The sequence below is a fragment of the Chrysemys picta genome, unplaced genomic scaffold, assembly GCF_011386835.1.
Source record: "Chrysemys picta bellii isolate R12L10 unplaced genomic scaffold, ASM1138683v2 scaf20, whole genome shotgun sequence".
Classification (NCBI taxonomy): Eukaryota; Metazoa; Chordata; order Testudines; family Emydidae; genus Chrysemys; species Chrysemys picta.
Window position 1 is genome coordinate 148,007 of NW_027052727.1, and position 20,479 is coordinate 168,485.

The 20,479-nt window shown below is 54.0% G+C and overlaps 2 protein-coding genes across 7 annotated transcripts in view; one reads left to right on the plus strand and one right to left on the minus strand.

The window, feature by feature from the left end:
* The window catches only part of LOC135977726 (class I histocompatibility antigen, F10 alpha chain-like), a 194,198-nt gene that overhangs the window by 145,929 nt on the left and 27,790 nt on the right, over positions 1 to 20,479 (plus strand). Inside the window, exon 1 of one of the 4 annotated variants that reach the window (XM_065578976.1) lies at positions 14,108 to 14,265. The exons of the other annotated variants lie outside the window; for them this stretch is intronic. Within the exon in view, the coding sequence (XP_065435048.1) occupies positions 14,205 to 14,265 (61 nt within the window). The 5' untranslated portion in view covers positions 14,108 to 14,204. Of the gene's footprint in view, positions 1 to 14,107; positions 14,266 to 20,479 lie in introns of those variants that run through there. 4 annotated transcript variants of the gene reach the window in all.
* LOC135977727 (fibrinogen-like protein 1-like protein) lies at positions 1,101 to 18,378 on the minus strand. Of its 3 annotated transcripts, XR_010595143.1 has the most exons (5): positions 15,243 to 18,378; positions 10,129 to 10,234; positions 5,451 to 8,740; positions 2,385 to 2,480; positions 1,101 to 1,214 (listed from the first exon to the last, which is right to left on the minus strand). XR_010595143.1 is itself a non-coding variant. In XM_065578978.1 (3 exons), the coding sequence occupies exons 2-3, from the start codon at positions 10,196 to 10,198 to the stop codon at positions 8,061 to 8,063; spliced, it is 750 nt and encodes a 249-aa protein (XP_065435050.1). In that variant the 5' UTR covers positions 10,199 to 10,234; positions 15,243 to 18,378; the 3' UTR covers positions 5,208 to 8,060. The 3 variants fall into 3 exon arrangements, 2 of the variants coding, with proteins under 2 accessions (XP_065435050.1, XP_065435051.1); XM_065578978.1 differs by lacking the exons at positions 1,101 to 1,214; positions 2,385 to 2,480 and having other exon boundaries at positions 5,208 to 8,740; XM_065578979.1 differs by lacking the exons at positions 1,101 to 1,214; positions 2,385 to 2,480; positions 10,129 to 10,234 and having other exon boundaries at positions 5,208 to 8,740.

Genomic DNA, 20,479 nt, shown 5'->3' on the forward strand with positions numbered 1-20,479 from the left:
CAGACAGTAAAACATCACAAGCTGCTCCCAATGCTACACTTGGTTTCTCAGAAATGAGTAGACTTTATGGCCAGAAGAGACAGTTAGAGCATCTAATCTGACCCCCTGCATATCACAGGCCTCCTGTCTACCACAATAGCTACTTTTGGGGCAAACACATTCCGGAAAGGCATCTAGTCTTGATTAATGACATCAAGAGATGGAGAATCCACCACTTTCCTTGGTAGCTTCTTCCTGTGGTCAATCATCCTCGCTGTTGAATATTTGTGCCTTATTTGTCATAGGAATTTGTCTCTTTTCACCTTCCAGCCACTGGGTCTCGTTCTGCCTTTCTCTGCTAGACTAGAGAGCCCTTTAATACCCAGTATTTTCTCTCCATTAAGGCACTTCAACACTTCAGTGAAGTCCCCTTCAATCTTCTTTTGATAAGCTAAACAGGTTGAGCTCTTTCAATAGCTCACTAGAAGGCATTTTTCTCCAGCCCTCAGAACATTTGGTGGCTCTTTGCTGCCCCAGCTCCAATTTCTAGGACCATCTTTTTCAAAGGAGGACACCAAGACCGGAGGAAGGATTCCAATAGCAGTCTCACTGCTTCTGTGTCAACTCCCTATCCTACTCACGGCTCTGCTCCTTCGTCTAATGATGGCTTTAGCCCTGTTCACCACAGCATCACACTGGGAGCTCATGTTGAGTGGCTTCTCCACTCTGGCCCCTAAATCCTTTTCAGAGTCACTGCTTTCCTGGATACACGTCCCCATTCTGGAGGTGTGGCCGGCGTGTCTTGTGGCTACGTATAGGACCTTGCATTGGGCTCTGCTCAAACTTGTTTTCTTTGAATGGGTCCAGCTGGCCGAATGAGCCAGATCGCTCTGTATCACTGCCCTCTCCCCATCAGGAATTACCACTCTGCCTGTATTTTGTCACCCCCCAATCTTATCCGCAGTGATTGTATGTTTTCTCCCAAGTCATTGATAACAATTATTTTAAAAAATTAGTCCTTGAGAGCTTCTTCAGACCCTTAGTACCTGCTCCCCACATCACAGTGAGAAATGCTGTCCAGCCCTGCTGGTACATAGGGGATAAGCACAGAACAAACGTACCTTTAGGAGCTGTGTTGTCCATAGGCTCTGAACAACATGTGGGGGTCAGCAGATTACAAACGCACGACAGACCTGTAGTGTAGACAGGTCCCAACTGTGTCTCGGTTTCGCACCCTGTAAAATGGGGAGAACAAACAAAACCTTGATTAGCTCCATTTGATAGCTGGGGAAACCGAGGCACACAGCGGTGCAGAGACTCGCTCATGGTCCCAAAGCCAGGAATAGAAAACAGCAGATCTGATAGCCAGGCCTGGGACCTAACCCTGGTTTTCCTGACCTTGCTGCTCTAAGTTTAGTCACAGCCTCCATGTCTTTTCCCCCATGTCCCTTAATCCCACGTCACTGCAGAAGAGAGATTTTCTGGTAGCCAGCTGGCTCTCCTGCATGTGGATGTCGTTCCAAAAGACGTGCTCTGGCTCAGTCCCATGCTATGGTTGGCTGAAGGAACCACTTGGTCACATTCTAGGCCCTGAGTTATACAGGAGGGGCGACTAGATGCACATAATGGTCTTTTCTAACCTGAACCTCTATCAATCGCTACATTTTCTGCTGCTAGGAAGAGAACTCTGGACCTATTTTCTCTCATTCACTTTCAGTCGGAATAATTTCAATCCAGGCCAAAGGATTTCCTCTTCCATTGTGTCTTCAGCACCTTTGGGAGCAACCAGTTACTGTTACCCACAGGTTACCAGTTTCAACCTGTGCCTGGGTGAGATGGCCAGGAAAGGGGTTGGAGCTCAACTGCACCTGGCCCAGGTGATGCAGCTCCCTAGGGTGAAGGGAATAAGTGTGGGGGTCACGTGACAAGACGCAGCCTGTGACTAGGACCCAGGCCTGCTGAGAGATAGAAGGGCAGCCTGTGCTCAGCCAGGAGAGAGACCCCAAGGGAAGCAGGCATGGGAGGGGCTTGGAGCGTCCTTTAAAGGTCAGGGACAAGCTGGGAAGGGGCCAGGCTGAGCACTAAGGACTAGGCCCTAGGAGGGAAAGACAGGGCAGTTTAGGAGATGGGGCAGATAGTCCAGTTGGTTTCGGCTCCCAGGACCAGACACCCAGAGGTGACGGTGATTGTCGGGGCTTCTGTCCTTCTTCCCCAGTGTAGATTTGATAGTGGAGAAGACTGATGCCGTAAGGGGGAAGTGAGTTACCCCAAGGTCACCCAGTGAGTTTATATCACAAATGCATACTCGGAAGGATCCAATAGAAACATGGATTTTCCAGTCTCTTCTTTCTAGGAGTCCCCAGGGCTACGGTAAAATCCCTGCTGCCCCTCCCCATTCTGCTCACCTCCAAGATGTGCTGGAGTTTGTCTGTGCTGGGGGGTGCTGTCAGCAGGATCGAGAGCTCGTCATCCATGTTCTCTGGGCAGGCCTTGCTCAGAGCCTGCCAGCGGAGGGAGACCAGGGTTCAGGAGCCTGCATTAGCACCGGTGTGCCATTGTCCAGGAGCTGGCTGAGATAAGCGCTGCCTGGCCGGAGCTCGCACCCAGAAACCCTGCCCCAGGTCGGAACCCCCTCCCACACCCAAATTCCCTCCCAGACCTCACACCCGGAACCCCAACCCCCTGCCCCAGGTCGGAACCCCCTCCCGCACCCAAATTCCCTCCCAGACCTCACACCTGGCACCCCAACCCCCTGCCCCAGGTCGGAACCCCCTCCCACACCCAAATTCCCTCCTAGACCTCACACCTGGCACCCCAACCCCCTGCCCCAGGTCGGAACCCCCTCCTGTACCCTAATCCCTCCCAGACCCCACACCCCCACCCTCACCCCAATCCCCTACCCCAGCCCTGAGCCCCCTCCTGCACCCAAAATCCCTCCCAGAGTCCGCACCCCAACCCTCTGCCCCAGCCCGGATCCCCCTCTGGCACCCCAAACCCCTAATCTCCAGCCCAATCCCAGAGCCCGCATCCCCACCGGAGCCCTCACCCCTCCCTGCACTCCATCCCCCAGCCCCAGCCCAGTGAAAGTGAGTGAGGGTGTGAGAGCGAGCGACTGAGGGAGGTGGGCTGGGCTGGAGTGAGTGGGGGTGGGGCCTTGGGGAAGGGCATGAAAGGGGTTGGGTCAAGGGCGTTTGGTTTTGTGCAAGTAGAAAGTTGACAACCCTACCTAAGGACCTTTGAAAAGCAGTCTCCTTAGCACCGCTCCTGATACCAGGGGCCAAGGCGCCCCCCGACATGAGAACCACAATAGGCCAGAGCAAAACGCTGCGTTAGAAATCGGAGCTCAGGCTGCCAAGCGAACGATAGCTGACAGACAGGAGATGCAGGTATTAAGGTTGTGCCTTCAGCCAGCAACTGGTGTTCATCCGTTTGCACCACACACACACCTGTAGGCAGGGCCACTATTTCCTTGTCTGTCTGCCTGTTTAGCGTCTCTCGGTCCTTACTGTGCCCATCACCGTGGTGTCTGAGTGGCAAACCAAGGGTTTGACGTGTGCATATGAAACTGCCTGACTGGAAGGACGTGGTTTGGTGTGGATCAGTGACTGCTGGGGCGATTGGTGGCAGAAGGCTCTGAGGGCCTGGCTCATTCCGACCTGGCTCATTCCAATGGCTTCTACAGCTGAGAGCAGCCCAGTCTCCTGCCTGGGTCCGACGCAAACCAGGAAGTACAGGACCACGGTTAATAAGAGCAGCTCAAAAGATCATTTTCGCTGAGCCCAGCCCTGCACAGATTTCCAGCTTAGGTTTGCATTTTCAGCAAAAGTTCTTCTTGATTATTTTCTCCCAACCCCCTTCTGCCTCCATAATAGCCAGCCACCCCGTCAGTCGCATCCTGGGGCGCTCCAGGGACAGCGTGTGTGCGTGTATGTGTATGTCTGTATATATGTGTATGTGTACATGTGTTTATGTATGTGTGTACGTGTATGTGCACATGAGTGTGTGCACATGTGAGTGTGCGTGTGTATGTGTGTACATGTACCCCAGTCAGATGTATACATCTGGATTTCCTTTGAAAGAATTTTCCAATTGAGCTGATCAAGTGCAATGGCAAAGCACCCAATTCCTCTGCCCCCCAACTGCCTTCGCTGCTTTAACGTACAACCTGCTCCGCTGACACCTCTGACTCCTGAAAGCCCTAACGCTCCCGGGGAGCAGGCCGTGCCCTGCCCTGCCCTGGCTGCCCCGGGTGTTACCTCGGAGGAAATCGTTCCAGATTCCAATGGGTGGCAGGTCCAGGGAAGAGCCTTATCTGGGGGGAGGCTGTACCAGACCCGCCCGACCCAGGCAGGCTCCCAGGTACTCTCTGCTCGGGGCTGATAAGGCTCCTTAGCAGTTTCTCTCCAAACAAATTCCAGTTCAAGACACCTGAGAGCTCCACAGCAGGGCAGCATCCCCAGAGCGCAGCAGGGCGGGGTTAGGGGGAGCAGTCGGTAGCAGCACCTGCCCCTCGTACGGCAGGAGCGAGAAGTGCCAGCCACGTGCTGCCTCCATCCCCAGAGGCCAGGTGAGAGTGAATTCCCACGTCCCCGCACGATTGGTTCCGTCACTCTTCTACACTTACATGGATTTCCAGTGTCAATGTTTCTAACATCAGCTTTGCCAGCTCTCCTTACACCTTTGTCTGCTAGAGCAAAAACCTGAAATGCAGCTACCTCCTCCTGCTGGGTGACTATAGACCTTAATGACAGAGCTCGGAACTGCTTCGTCAAGCTGACTAGCTGCAGCCCCTCGGGTTGCCTGCTCGAAGGTGGCTGGCCAGGCCACAAGTCATTTCTGTGCCTCTTCCCTGCTCCTTCTCAGCATTTGAACATCATTTGACTAGTGTGAACAAGAGTCTATACTGGGGAGAGCCCAGGGTGAGAGAGTCACTAGACTCTTGTCAAGGCTGCTTCCCCACTCTGAACTTTAGGGTACAAATGTGGGGGCCTGCATGAAAACTGCTAAGCTTAACTACCAGCTTAGATCTGGTCCACTGCCACCATTCCCAAGTGGATTCCCTTCCCTGGGAAGCCTTGAGAAACCTTTCACCAATTCCCTGGTGAATACAGATCCAACCCCCTTGGATCTAAAAACAAGGAGAAATTAACCATCCCCCTCCTTCCTCCCACCAACTCCTGGTGGATCAAGTTCCAAACCTCTTGGATCTTAAAACAAGGAGAAATCAATCAGGTTCTTAAAAAGAAGGCTTTTAATTAAAGAAAAAAGGTAAAAAAATCTCTGTAAAATCAGGATGGAAAATAACTTTACAGGGTAATCAAACTTAAAGAGCAATAGGCCAGAGCAAAACGCTGCGTTAGAAATCGGATTCAAAGTACAGCAAACAGAGGTAAACACTCTAGTAAAAGGTACATTTACATGTTGAGAAAACAAAGTAAAAACTAACACGCCTTGCCTGGCTGTTTACTTACAAGTCTGAAATCTGAGAGACTTGTTCAGAAAGACGTGGAGAACCTGGATTGATGTCTGGTCCCTCTCAGTCCCAAGAGCGAATAACTTCCCAAACAAAGAGCACAAACAAAAGCCTTCCCCCCCACCAAGATTTGAAAGTATCTTGTCCCCTTATTGGTCCTTTGGGTCAGGTGTCAGCCAGGTTATCCGAGCTTCTTAACCCTTTACAGGTAAAAGGATTTTGGAGTCTCTGGCCAGGAGGGATTTTATAGTACTGTACACAGCAGAGCTGTTACCCTTCCCTTTATAGTTATGACAACTCTGGTTATACAGTGCTCTGTATACATCTGTGAAGCAGGAGTGCTGAAACCCCAGTCACAGCCGGGGTCCAGCCCCAGAGAGCGCCAGCCTGGCCCTGGGGGGTGGGGGTGGGAGGGCGACATGGAGAGCAGTTTGGTCCGATGGAGGGCACTGCTGCCAGGTGGCTCATGGGGAGGGGTGGGGGTGGGCTGTGGCGTATGAAGAGTTCAGGTTGTTTTGGAAGGGGAGGGGTAGCCATGTTCCGGGGGGAGTTGGGGTGTGGGTGGGACCCCAAGTTGGGGGGAATGGTGCAGGGGACCCCTGGGTTTGGCAGGGAGCCCCCAGTCAGCAAAACGGCTGAGCGAGCTGGCTGCCCGGGACAGGCTGAGGATGTCCCCACTTGCAGCGTCATGCTCCAGCCTGGCGAGGGATGGCTGGCTGGGGAGGGCACCAAGCGCAGCCTGCAATGGGCAGAGTGGGGGTGGGGCTCCCAGCACGGACAGCGGAGATGGGAGGTGGGAAGGGGAGAGGTCAGTGCCCTGGGCAGGGTGATCCCCCGCTCCCCCACTGCAAAACAGCACACCCCCACCTCACCACCAGCAACCGAGATGGAGGGGACAGCTTAGTGCACGGGGGGGCGGGGTCCCTGATACTCCCAACTGCAAAATAGCAACCCCCTCCCCCCTGTCTGCACCCCAGATGCTGAGGAGAGAGGAGGAAACCTTCCAGCTGCACCTCAGCAGCTCCCAGCTTCCCTCCCCCTGAAAACACCCCTCTTTCCAATCCTGCTCCCCAAACTCCCCCCTACGCACGCTCTCCACGCAGGCTCTGTCAGGAAGGCCAATTAGACAGGGCCTTGTGTCCTGGGGATGCACTGAAGGGCCATGGTCAGGAGGGGAATGGAAAGATGCAGTTTGGGGGGGGGCAACACCCCTTCACATTCCCCCCCATCTTCACCCCTGCCAGTGGACCAGCCAGGGCTACGTCATGGCCCATCTTTGGGATACAGCCCACGATTTGGGAGCCCTGCCTGAGGGTGAACTTCATCAGGCCCAGCTGACTTGTTCTTTAGCCTGTTCTTTCCCTGTTCGGGGGGGGGGGGGGAGTGGGGGGGGTGGTCCTGCCCCTGGCTGTTAGCATTTATGGTGTTCAGCATCTGCTCACAATGAACTTTGATTGAAGTGACTGAAGCCAAACAGGCAGGAAATGCTCAGAGATGCTCAGAGGACGTCAGCCTGACAGATAAATACACTGCTAGGAGCTGGATTATACCATGTGATGGGTGGAGTTAAAATCTCATTGACACAGCTGTGAGGATGCACTCTTCATTTAAGACAGCTGGAAGCAACAGGTAAGGGGGCCTCGTGTAGAACAAGCCATGATGGCATGTGCCCAGAAACTAGCCCCAGGTGGGCAGAGGATGCCACCGAGTATCGTTCTGAGCTGGTGCGTGTGTGACAGAGACAAGCCGGGCAGTGCAGCCAGGACACGGAGGCAGAGCAGGAAAGCCGAGCAGAGCCTGTGAGCATGGTGTGATCGTGGGAGGAGCATAGAGAGCTTTTGGGCCAGGTGCTGGCTAAAGAGGCTTGGAGCTGAGAGCAGGGAGGCTAATCCCTGCTGTTGGTTCCTGCTGTTTTTGGAGAAGCAGGACTCTGTATGTTCCTTGTCAATAAACAAGACATCAAAAAATTACCAGACTCCATTGCCAATTTCTGCTCCCCACTGGAACATCCCCAGGGCCCCAAACTTTGACTAGCCCCTTGGGTTGAAGAGGGACACCAATATCTTTATTGTGTGGTTTCGTTGCACGTCTATCTAATCTCAGTGGTTCATCAGCAACTAATTACTGTTGCAATGTTTTCTCATGTAATAACCATATTTATTAAAAACACAGAGGCCAGGTTTTTGAACCTAAACTCACCACTGCTAATACATGCAGAATTCAGATGTAAAGTCCTGGCTTTGAGTCATCCCCCATTTAAATGCTCAATGACAGTTGCTAGAAATCCAGTGTCATGATTCATTGATCACTAATGCCAAGGGGCAGTGGCAGGGCTGGGAGAAGCAGAGGTTAATGTGGGTCTAAAGTCGTAGTGAGTGACATGGCTTCCAGCGAGGCAGAGTGGAAGCGGGGGTCCAGTTATACACACCAATCATGCTTTTCGTGTCATTCGAACGCACCGGCGGGGTCGGCTCTCAGCATTTATTCCAGGGGATTTACCATGCAGAAGCCAACAGGAAGGGAGTGAGCAGAGTAGAGGCATTGCAGGGACTGCACTGATTAGGTGGGGGCTGGCGCGCCGTGTCTGATCTAATATTGTCTCCCCTTCTCAGCGGCGCCGTCTCCCAAGGAGGATGGGCTCCTCCTGCCGGACCCAGCACACGTCTGTTGGCTTAACCAGGATGAGGGAAGACCTGCACTCCCCACTCTTACAGAACCCTGCCCAGTAGATGAAGCCTTTCCCATTGAGCAGGACGTTCTGACACTTGTCGTACCACCAGCCTCCATAGCTACTTGCGCAATTCCCACTGGACTGGTCCTGATCCTTGTCAGTCGTGCTGAACTTCATGTTGTCGTGTATGCCCCCCAGGCCGGAGTGGTAGGTGGTGAGATAGTCCTCGCCGTCCCCAGAGTACCTGCCCAGTCTCAGCGGGTACCCACTGGGCTCATCCTCGACACTGAAGATGTCGTACTCTGCGTAGCGGGTGTTGTTGGATTTGTCCTCCACCACAAAGCGGACCTTGTAGATGTTCTGCCGCGTGAGCAGGGACAGGTACTCGTTGCCCAGCCAGTAATCCTGCTGCACGTTCCCAAAGCCGTACTTGTAGGTGCTCCAGGACTCCTTCCAGGTGATCTCTGTGTTGTAAGAATTTCTCTGCACAACGGTCCAGCCTTTGCCTTCGGTGTCCATGTCACACCACACCACTCGAGGGGGAGAGCCTGCCGGCTGGATGACATGGACCCCGCTGGGGCTGTCCCTGGGGATGTTGCTGCAGTCTTTGGGGAACCCTGAAATGCCACGAACATCAGGTTAAGGGGGCGGGGGGGAGGGGAGGGAGAGAGAGAGAGCGCGCGCTAGCTAGCTCAATCAAATCAGCCTGGGGTAACTGGAGGCTGGGTTTTTAGAGGCAGGTCCTGTGTATTTCACAATACTACAGCCACACAATCCGCCCCGGCCATTCCTGGCCACAGAATCCGGCTCCAGATCTTACACTTTCATTTTACCAATAAAATAAAATAAGAATAGTTTCTTGCTCTGCTGGTTTTGAAGAAACCTTGAAGAGATGAATCAAGTGTAAACCAAGGCTCTGTATCCTTCCTGAGTCCGTACTGCTGAAGAAATCATTTGGCGAGGGTGGGGGAGACGCTGCCAGATCCATCTCAGCGAATGTCAATTATGAAACCCATCAGTGACAATTTAAATGGGAGTTTTCAAAGAGCCTAAGGGAGTTTGACACCCGACTGTGATTGGAATTCAGTGGGATTTAGGCACCCAACTCCCTGTGGTGCCTTTGAAAATTCCAGACATCCTATCGAGGGGCTTGTCTTTGGGGCGGAAATTGTCCTGAACTATCCTGGTAGAATGAAAGCACTGTGGTTATACTGCTCCTCCCCTCCCCAGGGTCATCCCTCGAGCCTGAGCCCCCCCAGCTCCCCTACCCCCCAGACAATCCCCCTGTGTGCCCCACCCCCATAGCTGAGCCGAGGGGGAGGAGCTGCTGAGCTCTGCGGGGGCAGGGGCTCAGGGCCACCTCTGGAGCTGGTTCGGCCCCTGGCCTGCCTGGGCAAGCCCCTGAGCAGCTCCCAGAGCCGCTGGAGGTGTGGGGAGAAGGGAATGAAAACCCCTGACAAGGAGGAACTGGCTCTCCCTGCTGCCTGGACTCTGGGGGCAAGGCTTCTAGGCATGAGCGAGAGATCCCCAGCTGTTAGCCGGGGCTAGCCCTAGTATAGGAGTTGGTGAGATGGAAGGGTAGAACTCCCAGCCAATTTGGGGGGGGGTGCCTGGTTCCCACACGCTGCCCTGCGGTTGGCACCAGCGCTCTTCAGTCACTGCCGGGGGCTTGGCAGCCGTTACCGGAGAAAGGGATAACGAAGCTGTGGAAAGCAAACAGCCAGTCGAGCAGCACCTCCCCCACCCCGGCTGGCCCATTCCCAGGCGCTGGAGGCCTGCGAATGGGAGTAGTGGGGTCACTAGCGCAGGCTGGCCTTGCGATCTCTTCGGAGAACTCAGCGTTCCTTGGGGCCCAGCGCTGACGGGGGGGCTGGAAGGTGCATTCAGTGGATAAGTGGATCTAGGGGTGACCCCGGCATGGGGGAGAGGAGCAGAATCAGGCCCACGATGCCCTGATCTCGGATATGGCAGATGATAGAAGCTCTCCGACGGGTTCTCTACTCACCCCTCTCGACCTTCTTGTGGGCCAGGGCCCCGTTGCCCTGCACGGGGGCTACGCAAAGGAGCGCCATCATGGACAGCGCAGACAGGAACTGGACTGGACTGGAACCCTGCAGGGGACAGAAACCGCTGGACATGAGACCAGGAGAGAGTTTCACAAGTGCCTAAATCCCACTAGAAGTCACTGGGATTTAGGCACTTAAGTGACTTAGCCACTCTTGAAAATGTTACCCTTAGACGCTAAGGCCAGAGTTTTCAGAGGGCTCAACTACTGGGCCAGATTTTCAGAAGAGCTCAGCTCCCAGGTAGGCACCGCAGGGCATGGCTGGATGTTCAAAGGGGCTCAGCATGGGGGGGGGGCAAGTCTCTGGAGATGGGGTGAAGCCCACCATTCACCTCTCCCCCGGCCCGGCCACTGTCTCCATCTCTGCAGCCGGCCCGATTAGCACACAGCGGGGACCCAGCTGCATGGTAAAAACCATTCAAAGATTGCGGCTCCGATGTCCTGGCTCCCGGGTCCCGGGCGGGTCAGGGCCGGCTGGAGCGCTCCCTGTGGTGGGGAAGGAGCTGCCTCCTCTCTCCCCGCGCTGCACCGCTGCAAGGGGAGTGCTGCTCGGAGCAACCCCCTCTGTCCCAGCTCCCCCCGTCCACAGTCACTACCACCAGCCGGAGGGCAGTGCCCGCTCACCCACACAGAGACAGCAGCTGGGCAGCCTCCGGCAGGGCTCTGCCCCCCTCAGATGAGCGCCAGGTGAGAGGGGCCCAGGGCACAGAGCTGCTGTGTGCCCCACGCCAGGCATGCTGCCCCCTGCACTGCAGCCCAGCAGCCCAGAGGGGGACACGCTGCTGACACTGCAGCTGTTCTGTGGGCCCAGCTCAGGCCAGGCTTAAAGTGGGCAGAGTCGCCAGGGGCCACAGTCCTGGCCAAAAAGAGTTCAAAATGGAGCCGGGTCGCTGAGGGGTGCACTGTAAGCGCTGCCCTAGCAAGGGCATGGCCACTTATTTCAGCCGGGATTAACATAGACACCCCTCCCCCGCCCCACACATGCTTTTCCCAGGCCACCTTCAGCACTCAGCGCAGGGATTCACAATGACCTTGCCGGGATCAGCAGCCCAGAGCAATCCAGACTCTTGGACAGAAACCGGCTCATTCACCCCCCGCCCCCCCCCCCCCCAGGTATATCTATCCCGGCCCTGGTATTACATCTTGTGTAGCTACAGCCCACAGAACGCAGAGCACGGCATATGCAGCCCCCAATGCGAAATAGGTTGAGAACCCTACAGCAGAGGCTCACGTGTGAAGCTCCAGAGGTCCCAAGTTTGATTACAGCTGCTGCCGGCCCATGACAGTTGCAAAATGGCAGCTTTTTGTGGGGTGAGGCGGGTTGGGGCGGGGTGTGTGTGTATGTGTCAAACCAGAACAGGCTAAAGCCGCACTGTCCTCCCTTTTGGACTACATGGGACCCCAGCTACCTTTCAGCGCCTCATGGATAAGCTACTACACCCCCATAATCATTATGCTGCTGCCTACCTGGACGATGTGGTCATTCATACCCCAGACTGGGAAACCCACCTCGAAGGTGGAGGCAGTCCTCAATACCTTCAGGCGAGCTGGCCTTACAGCTAACCCTGCTAAGTGTGCTGTAGGGTTTACGGAGGCCAAATATCTTGGCTACATTGTGGGAAAAGGTTTGGTAAAACCCCAACTGAACAAGTTAGAGGCCATCCAAAATTGGCCCCGACCACAATGCAAGAAACAAGTCCGGGCATTCCTAGGTGTGGTGGGGTATTACCGATGATTTAGCCCCAACTTTGCCACAAGGGCAAGCCCCCTGACAGACCTACTGAAAGCCCACGGACCTGATCTGGTGAGATGGTCTGACGGAGCAGAGAGAGCGTTCACAGACCTACAGACTGCCCTCTGCAGTAACCCCGTACTGATAGCCCCAGATTTTACCAAGGAATTTATCCTGCAGACGGATACATCGGAAGTAGGGTTAGGGGCCGTTCTATCACAGATGGTTGGGGAAGAGGAACATCCAGTTCTCTACCTCAGTAGGAAACTCCTTCCGAGGGAACAAAAATATGCTGTGGTGGAGAGAGAGTACCTTGCTGTAAAATGGGCCATGGAAACGTTGCGCTACTACCTGCTCGGGCGCAGATTTGTCCTCGTGACTGACCATGCCCCTCTTCAATGGATGCAACGGAACAAGGAGAAGAACACTAGGGTGACCAGGTGGTTCTTATCCCTCCAACCTTTCCAGTTCCGTGTGCAACACAGAGCAGGGAGCCATCACGGTAATGCCGATGGCTTGTCACGTGTGCACTGTCTGGCGTCCCAAGCTGCCCAACCCCTTGGTGTTGAGCAGGGGGGAGGGATATGTGACAGACCCAGACAAGTGGGGTACAGAAGCCTTGTAGAAGGCAAATATACTGGCCATTGGATGAATAGTTTTCTGTTCTCTGAGTGACCAGAGCAGGGGCTGCACTAGAACAAGCAGGAACTTTCTTGAACCAATTTAAGGCAGGCAGGCTAATTAGGACACCTGGAGTCAATTAAGAAGAACCTGCTAGACTCAATTAAGGCAGGCTAATCAGGGCACCTGGGTTTAAAAAGGAGCTCACTTCAGTTTGTGGTGGTGTGTATGAGGATCTGGGAGCAAGAGGCACTAGGAGCTGAGAGTGAGAAGGTGTACTGCTGGGAGATCCTTTTTTAAGAACATTATTGGATTTCTGTGTTTTAAGAGGTCTGTGCATGTTTTTCAGTTAGCTGGTGGCAGCAGCTGATTTCTTTTCCTTTTTTCAGTTCTTCCCCAGACGGGGGGGGAAGAGTTCGGGGGTACCCCACAGGAAGGAATTCCCAAGTGCGCCTTCCTGGGCTCTCAAAGGGGTGGCAGCATTTACCAATCCACGGCCAGGAGGATCTGTAACCTTGGGAGTTTAATACAAGCCTGGAGTGGCCAGTATTAATTTTTAGAGTCCTTGTGGACCCTTCCCCCCCCCCCCCTTCTGCACTCGAAGTGCCAGCGTGGGGAATCAGCCTTGACAGCATCCCAGCTGGGGAAGTTTCCCATTAGCCTGGCTCCCCAGACCCGGAGAGACTGGCCCAGGGCAGTGTGCAAAGCCCAGTGATACGAACGCCCACAGTGACTGTCCTGCAGCACGGGGCAAACGTCTCAGGTCCCAGAGCCTTGGTACCTCCTCTGCCCCCAAGAGGAGACTAACGAAAAATAATTCCCCGAAATGAGGTAAACAGCCCCCTGACTTGCAAAAGCAAAGAAAATACAGGAGTTGGGGCACCGTCCCCTTGTGCTTAGATCAGGGGGCTGGAGCCAGGACTCCTGGGTTCTAGCCCTATATGTGCTGCTTCCAGGGCAAATCAATGGCCTCTCTCTGTGCCCCTCTCCCCAGCCACAGACTGGGGGCAGTGAGGCTGCAGGAGTTCCAGGGGTTGTTGTGGGGTCACTCCCCGCAAAGGGAGAGGGGCGGGAAAGGGTTAATTCATGAAATCCAGAAAGTGATTAAAGTTGCCAGCCGGACAGACAAGTCCCTGAGCTCCAGGAAGGGGTCTCGGGCCTGGGGGCTGCAGGTCCGACTAGAGCTAAGGGCGCTGCTGGGACACTGTGTGTAGTGGGGGGCTGAGAGCCCCTGACCCGAACTGTGACCCCTTCACCTAGTGCCACCGCCCCCAGCCCGGGGGTGCGGCCCCCCGAGTTCCAGCCTCGGAACACACGGACCAGCTGACCCCAGAGAGGCGGGGCCAGAGCCCGGCCGAGCTAATGGCGGCTCCGCCCATTACAGCCCCGGGGCCCAGGTCTCATCCCCCCCCCCCCGGCTCAGACATTCGGTTCCCCTTCGCCAGCCGGCCCAGCGACCGGTGACGGAGGAGGGGCTGCGCGCCGCTATTGGCGGGATGGTCCCCTCTCAGCCAATCCCTGCAGACCGGAGGCGGGGCTGCGCGCCGCTATTGGCTGGATGTTCCCCTCTCAGCCAATCCCTGCAGACACGGCCAGTAGCTGGGAGCTGGAGTCCGGTCTCAGCGCCCCGCGGGGTTCTCGGGTTGTGGTGCCGAGACCGGGCATGGCCCTGGCGCTGCGCCTGCTGCTGCTGGGGGCTGTAGCCCTGCCGGGGGGCCACTGCCGTGAGTATCGGGGGGAGACCCCGGGGAGGGGGGAGCTGGGTGTGGGGGGGCAGCCGGGCTGGGGGGCGCAGGGAGGGGGGAGCTGGGTGTCGGGGGGCAGCCGGGCTGGGAGGCGCAGGGAGGGGGGAGCTGGGTGGGGGGGGGCAGCCGGGCTGGGAGGCGCAGGGAGGGGGGAGCTGGGTGGGGGGGGGCAGCCGGGCCGAGGGGGTGCAGGGAGGGGGAGCTGGGTGTCGGGGGGCAGTCGGGCAGGGGGGGCAGGGAGGGGGGAGCTGGGTGTCGGGGGGCAGTCGGGCTGGGGGGCGCAGGGAGGGGGGAGCTGGGTGTCGGGGGGGCAGCCGGGCTGGGGGGCGCAGGGAGGGGGGAGCTGGGTGTCGGGGGGGCAGCCGGGCTGGGGGGCGCAGGGAGGGGGGAGCTGGGTGTTGGGGGGCAGTCGGGCTGGGGGGCGCAGGGAGGGGGGAGCTGGGTGTGGGGGGGCCGTTCTGGGCTCTGCGTTCAGAGGTGTCAGGATAACCACACCGCTCCCCCCAGCACTGAGCGGTCACTGACATGGAACGGTGACGTTGCTATAGTGACTGGGGGGGTCCTGGCCCCCTTGTGCCAGGTGCTGCCAGGGTCGCTGCTGGGACACTGTGTGTAGTGGGGTGCTGAGAGCCACTGAACTGTAACCCCTTCATCTAATGCCAACCTCACCCAGCCAGGGGGTGAGGCTTCGTTGGGGCCAGAGCACCCATGGGTGCTGCACACGCTGACAAGCCCGTCGCAGCCCCGTGAGGTGCTCAGACTGGGAAATCCCCGGGTCCAGGCGCTGCCCAGGGTGTTTCATTCCCCGCGTCTCAGGGCAGGGCGGAGCTTTCAGACACGATTCTTCCTGTTTGCAGAGCTCAGGTTGAGGGAGAGGGAGTAAATTAGCGCCCCCCCTCCCCCCCCCCCCATAGACCAGGGTTAAATGAAGGGAAAAGGCTTCTTGGATCTCTGACCTTTCATGGCTCCCAGAAGATTCTTCACGCTGGGTTTCACCCCAGTGCCTGGAACTCCTGAGTGTGGTTTGTCCTTGGCTACGTACGGCTAAGTTGTGTCAGCACCAGTCCAGTTGTACTCCCAGTCAGCAATGGCAATGGGTCGTATCTGTAGTGGAAGCAGGTCATTAGAGGTGTCCTCCTAGAGAGGAGATGTTAACTCCCCTCTGTCTCTGGTGGTGTTTTAGCACCCCAGGGCGAGGGGAGAGTCTAGAACCCTGGATCTGTGATTAATCAGGTCTTAGTTTGGGTGCGAGCTCCCGTTGCAGAGCACAGAACAGCTGCTGCGTTTGTACTGTTAGGATCTCCCGTAGCTGCCGGATAAAGAGCTTCCGGATCCCAGTAGGATGGGGTGAGGAGAGGGGAAGGCACATCCTGCTTTTCCTGGCATGGACTTGAATTTCCCTTGTTCTCCATGAGGCAGCAGCTCAGACGCTGGGCAGCTCAGCAGCCCGTATTGATCCGGGTGAGGGTGCAGGGTGGATTTGGGGTTTGTTTAAAATGGCTTAAGGCACATTGGTGCCCTTGTGACACCTCAGTAACAGGTGTGGTTTGACCTAAACAGGGTTAGGCCCCAGTGCAGCCTGGCCCTACTGGGTCATAGAATCATAGAAGATAAGGGTTGGAAGAGGGGAAAAGGACCCTGCCCAACTTACTTGGGGTTCGCAAGAAGGCTGGCTAACCTAGTGAGGAGGGCTTTAAACTAGGTTCGTTGGCCGGGCGGAGGGGGGGTAAGGAGACCAAAGCCCTGAGGGAAGTGGGATACCAGGAGGAAGCACGAGCAGGAGAGCACAAGAGAGGAGGACTCGTGCTTCACACTGAGAAAGCAGGACGATCAGCGAGTTATCTTAAGTGCCTATACACAAATGCAAGAAGCCTGGGAGACAGGCAGGGAGAACTGGAAGTCCTGGCACAGTCAAGGAATTATGATGTGATTGGAATAACAGAGACTTGGTGGGATAACTCACATGATTGGAGCACTGTCATGGATATAAACTGTTCAGGAAGGACAGGCAGGGCAGAAAAGGTGGGGGAGTTGCATTGTATGTAAGAGAGCAGTATGACTGCTCAGAGCTCCAGTATGAAACTGCAGATAAACCTGAGAGTCTCTGGATTCAGTTTAGAAGTGTGAGCAACAAGGGTGATGTCATGGTGGGAGTCTGCTATAGACCACCAGACCAGGGGGATGAGGTGGATGAGGCTTTCTTCAGGCAACTACCAGAAGGTACTAGATCACAGGCCCTGGTTCTCATGTGGGACTTCAGTCACCCCGATATCTGCTGGGAGAGCAATACAGCAGTGCACAGACAATCCAGGAAGTTTTTGGAAAGTGTAGGGGACAATTTCCTGGTGCAAGTGCTGGAGGAACCAATTAGGGGCAGAGCTCTTCTTGACCTGCTGCTCACAAACAGGGAAGAATTAGTAGGGGAAGCAAAAGTGGATGGGAACCTGGGAGAAGTGACTATGAGATGGTCGAGTTCAGGATCCTGACACAAGGAAGAAAGGAGAGCAGCAGAATACGGACCCTGAACTTCAGAAAAGCAGACTTTGACTCCTTCAGGGAAGTAATGGGCAAGGTCCCCTGGGAGACTAACATGAAGGGGAAAGGAATCCAGGAGAGCTGGCTATATTTTAAAGAATCCTTTATTGAGGTTGCAGGAGCAAACCATCCCGATGTGCAGAAAGAATAGCAAATATGGCAGGCGACCAACTTGGCTTAACAGTGAAATCCTTGCTGATCTTAAACACAAAAAAGAAGCTTACAAGAAGTGGAAGATTGGACAAATGACCAGGGAGGAGTATAAAAATATTGCTCAGGCATGCAGGAGTGAAATCAGGAAGGCCAAATCACACTTGGAGTTGCAGATAGCAAGGGATGTTAAGAGTAACAAGAAGGGTTTTTTTACAGCTATGTTAGCAACAAGAAGAAGGTCAAGGAAAGTGTGGGCCCCTTACTGAATGGGGAGGCAACCTAGTGACAGAGGATGTGGAAAAAGCTAATGTACTCAATACTTTTTTTGCCTCTGTTTTCACGAACAAGGTCAGCTCCCAGACTACTGCACCAGGTAGCACGGTATGGGGAGGAGGTGATCAGCCCTCTGTGGAGAAAGAAGTGGTTCAGGACTATTTATAAAAGCTGGACGAGCACAAGTCCATGGGGCCGGATGCACCGCATCCGAGGATGTTAAATGAGTTGGCTGATGTGATTGCAGAGCCATTGGCCATGATCTTTGAAAAATCATGGCAATCAGGGGAGGTCCCGGATGATTGGAAAAAAGCTAATGTAGTGCCCATCTTTAAAAAAGGGAAGAAGGAAGATCCGGGGAACTACAGGCCAATCAGCCACACCTCAGTCCCTGGAAAAATCATGGAGCAGGTCCCTCAAGGAGTCAATTCTGAAGCACTTGGAGGAGAGGAAAGTGATCAGGAACAGTAGCATGGATTCGCCAAGGGCAAGTCATGCCTGACTAACCTAATTGCCTTCTATGATGAGTTAACTGGCTCTGTGGATGAGGGGAAAGCAGTGGACATGTTATTCTTTGACTTTAGGAAAGCTTTTCATACAGTCTCCCACAGTATTCTTGCCAGCAAGTGAAAGAAGTATGGGCTGGATGAATGGACTGTAAGGTGAATAGAAAGCTGGCTAGATCATCGGGCTCAACAGTGATCAATGGCTCCATGTCTAGTTAGCGGCCAGTATCAAGCGGAGTGCCCCAAGGGTCGGTCCTGGAGCCGGTTTTGTTCAACATCTTCATTAATGATCTGGAGGATGGCATGGATTGCACCCTCAGCAAGTTTGCAGATGACACTAAACTGGGAGGAGTGGTAGATACGCTGGAGGTAGGAATAGGATACAGAGGGACCTTGACAAATTAGAGGATTGGGCCAAAGGAAATCTAATGAGGTTCAGCAAAGACAAGTGCAGAGTCCTGCACTTAGGACGGAAGAATCCCATGCACTGCTACAGACTAGGGACCGATTTCCTACGCAGCAGTTCTGGGAAAAGGACCTAGGTGTTACAGTGGATGAGAAACTGGATATGAATCAACAGTGTGCCCTTGTTAGCTTTTTTGGCAACATCCTTTTGGGTTGTATAAGTAGGAGCATTGCCAGCAGATCGTGGGACATGATCAGTCCCCTCTATTCGGCATTGGTGAGGCCTCATCTGGAGTACTGTGTCCATTTTGGGGCCCCACATTATAAGAAGAATGTGGAAAAATTGGAGAGAGTCCAACGGAGGCCAACAAAAATGATAAGGGGGCTGGAGTACATGACTTATGAGGAGAGGCTAAGGGAACTGGGCTTATTTAGTCTGCAGAAGAGAAGAATGGGGGGGATTTGATAGCTGCTTTCAACTACCTGAAAGGGGGTTCCAAAGAGGATGGATCTAGACTGTTCTCAGTGGTAGCAGATGACCAAACAAGGAGCAATGGTCTCAAGTTGCAGTGGGGGAGGTCTTGTTTGGATATTAGGAAAAACTTTTTCACTAGTAGGGTGGTAAAGCACTGGAATGGGTTACCTGGGGAGCTGGTGGAATCTCCGTCCTTAGAAGGTTTTTAAGGCCGTTCTTGACAAATCCCTGGCTGGGATGATTTAGTTGGTGTTGGTTCTTCTTTCAGCAGGGCATTGGACTAGATGACCTCCCAGGTCTCCTCAAACCCTAATCTTCTATGATTCTATGATCTTACAAAACTGGGTGACTGGGCAATAAAATGGTAGGTGAAATTCCGTATGGATAAATGCAAAGTAATGCACATTTGAAAACATAATCCCAGTTTATATGTATAAAGTGGTGGGATCTAAATTAGCTGTTACCACTCGAGAGATCTTGGAGTTATTGTGGATAGTTCTCTGAAAACATGCACTCAATGTGGAGTTCCAGAGGGGTAGCCATGTTAGTTTGTTTCTGCAAAAACAAAGGGGAGTCCCATGGCACCTTAAAGACTAACAAATTTATTTGGGCATAAGTTTTCGTGGGCTGGAACCCACTTTGTCAGATGCATACACGAAAGCTTAGTCTTAAGGTACCACAGGACTCCTCGTTTTTTCAATGCGCAGTGGCAATCAAACAAGCTAACAGAATGTTGAGAATCATTAGGCAAGTGATTGATAGTAAGACAGAAAATATCATATTGCCTCTATATAAATCCATGGTATGCCCACATCTTGAATACTGCATGCAGATGTAATCATTTCATCAGAAAAAAGAAATATTGGAATTGGAAAAAGTACAGAAAAGGGGAACAAAAATGGTTAGGGGTATGGAATGGCTGCTACATGAGGAGAGATTAATAAGACTGGAACTTCTCAGCTTGGAAAAGAGATGACGGGGGGTGATATAATGAAAGTCTATTTTTCCACAGAGGTTGCGGAAGTCATGGGATCTGTGACTTCCAGCAAACTCCATGACTTCAGAACACGGCGGCCGGAAGCTGTGCGGTCCCCCTGCCACCTGTAGCAGCCAGGAGCGGTGGGGCGGCCTCTGTGGGTTGTGGGGGAACCAACCGCTCCCAGTTGCTGTGGGTGGCAGGGGGACCCAGAGCTCTGAGTGGTCTGCAGTTGCCTAGCCCCTGTGTGTGGTTTGTGGGTCACGCAGCTGAGCTCTCCATTTTGCCATGGATATTTTTAGTAAAAGTCACGGATGGGTCACGGGCTTCCGTGAGCTTTTCTTCATTGCCCAGGACCTGTCCAGGTCTTATACTACAAATATCCATGATAAAATCATAGTTTTAATCAAGACTGGTATGGAGAAAGTGAATACCGAAGTGTTATTTACCCCTTCACATAACACAAGAACTAGGGGTCACCCAAATAAATTAATAGGCAGCAGGTCTAAAACAAACAAAAGGAAGTGTTTCTTCACACAACACACAGTCAACCAGTGGAATTCCTTTCCAGAGGACGTTGTGGAGGTCAAGACCATAACACGATTCAAAAAAGATCTAGCTAAGTTTATGGAGGATAGGTCCACCAATGGCTATTGGTCAGGATGGGCAGGGATGCTGTCCCTAGCCTCTGTTTGCCAGAAGCTGGGAATGGGCGACAGAGGATGGATCACTTGATGATTCCCTGTTCTGTTCATTCCCTCTGGGGCACTGGGCATTGGCCACTGTCAGAAGACAGGAGACTGGGCTAGATGCGCCTTTGGTCTGACCCAGTCTGGCCGTTCTTATGTTCTGAATAAATTACAGTAAATT

Excerpts from the sequence above, each read along its gene's own strand:
- LOC135977727 (XM_065578978.1), bottom strand. The coding sequence starts at position 10,198 with ATGATGGCGCTCCTTTGCGTAGCCCCCGTGCAGGGCAACGGGGCCCTG. Across the intron at positions 8,741-10,128 it reads CCACAAGAAGGTCGAGAGGG|GGTTCCCCAAAGACTGCAGC; the intron begins GTGAGTAGAGAA and ends GTGGCATTTCAG.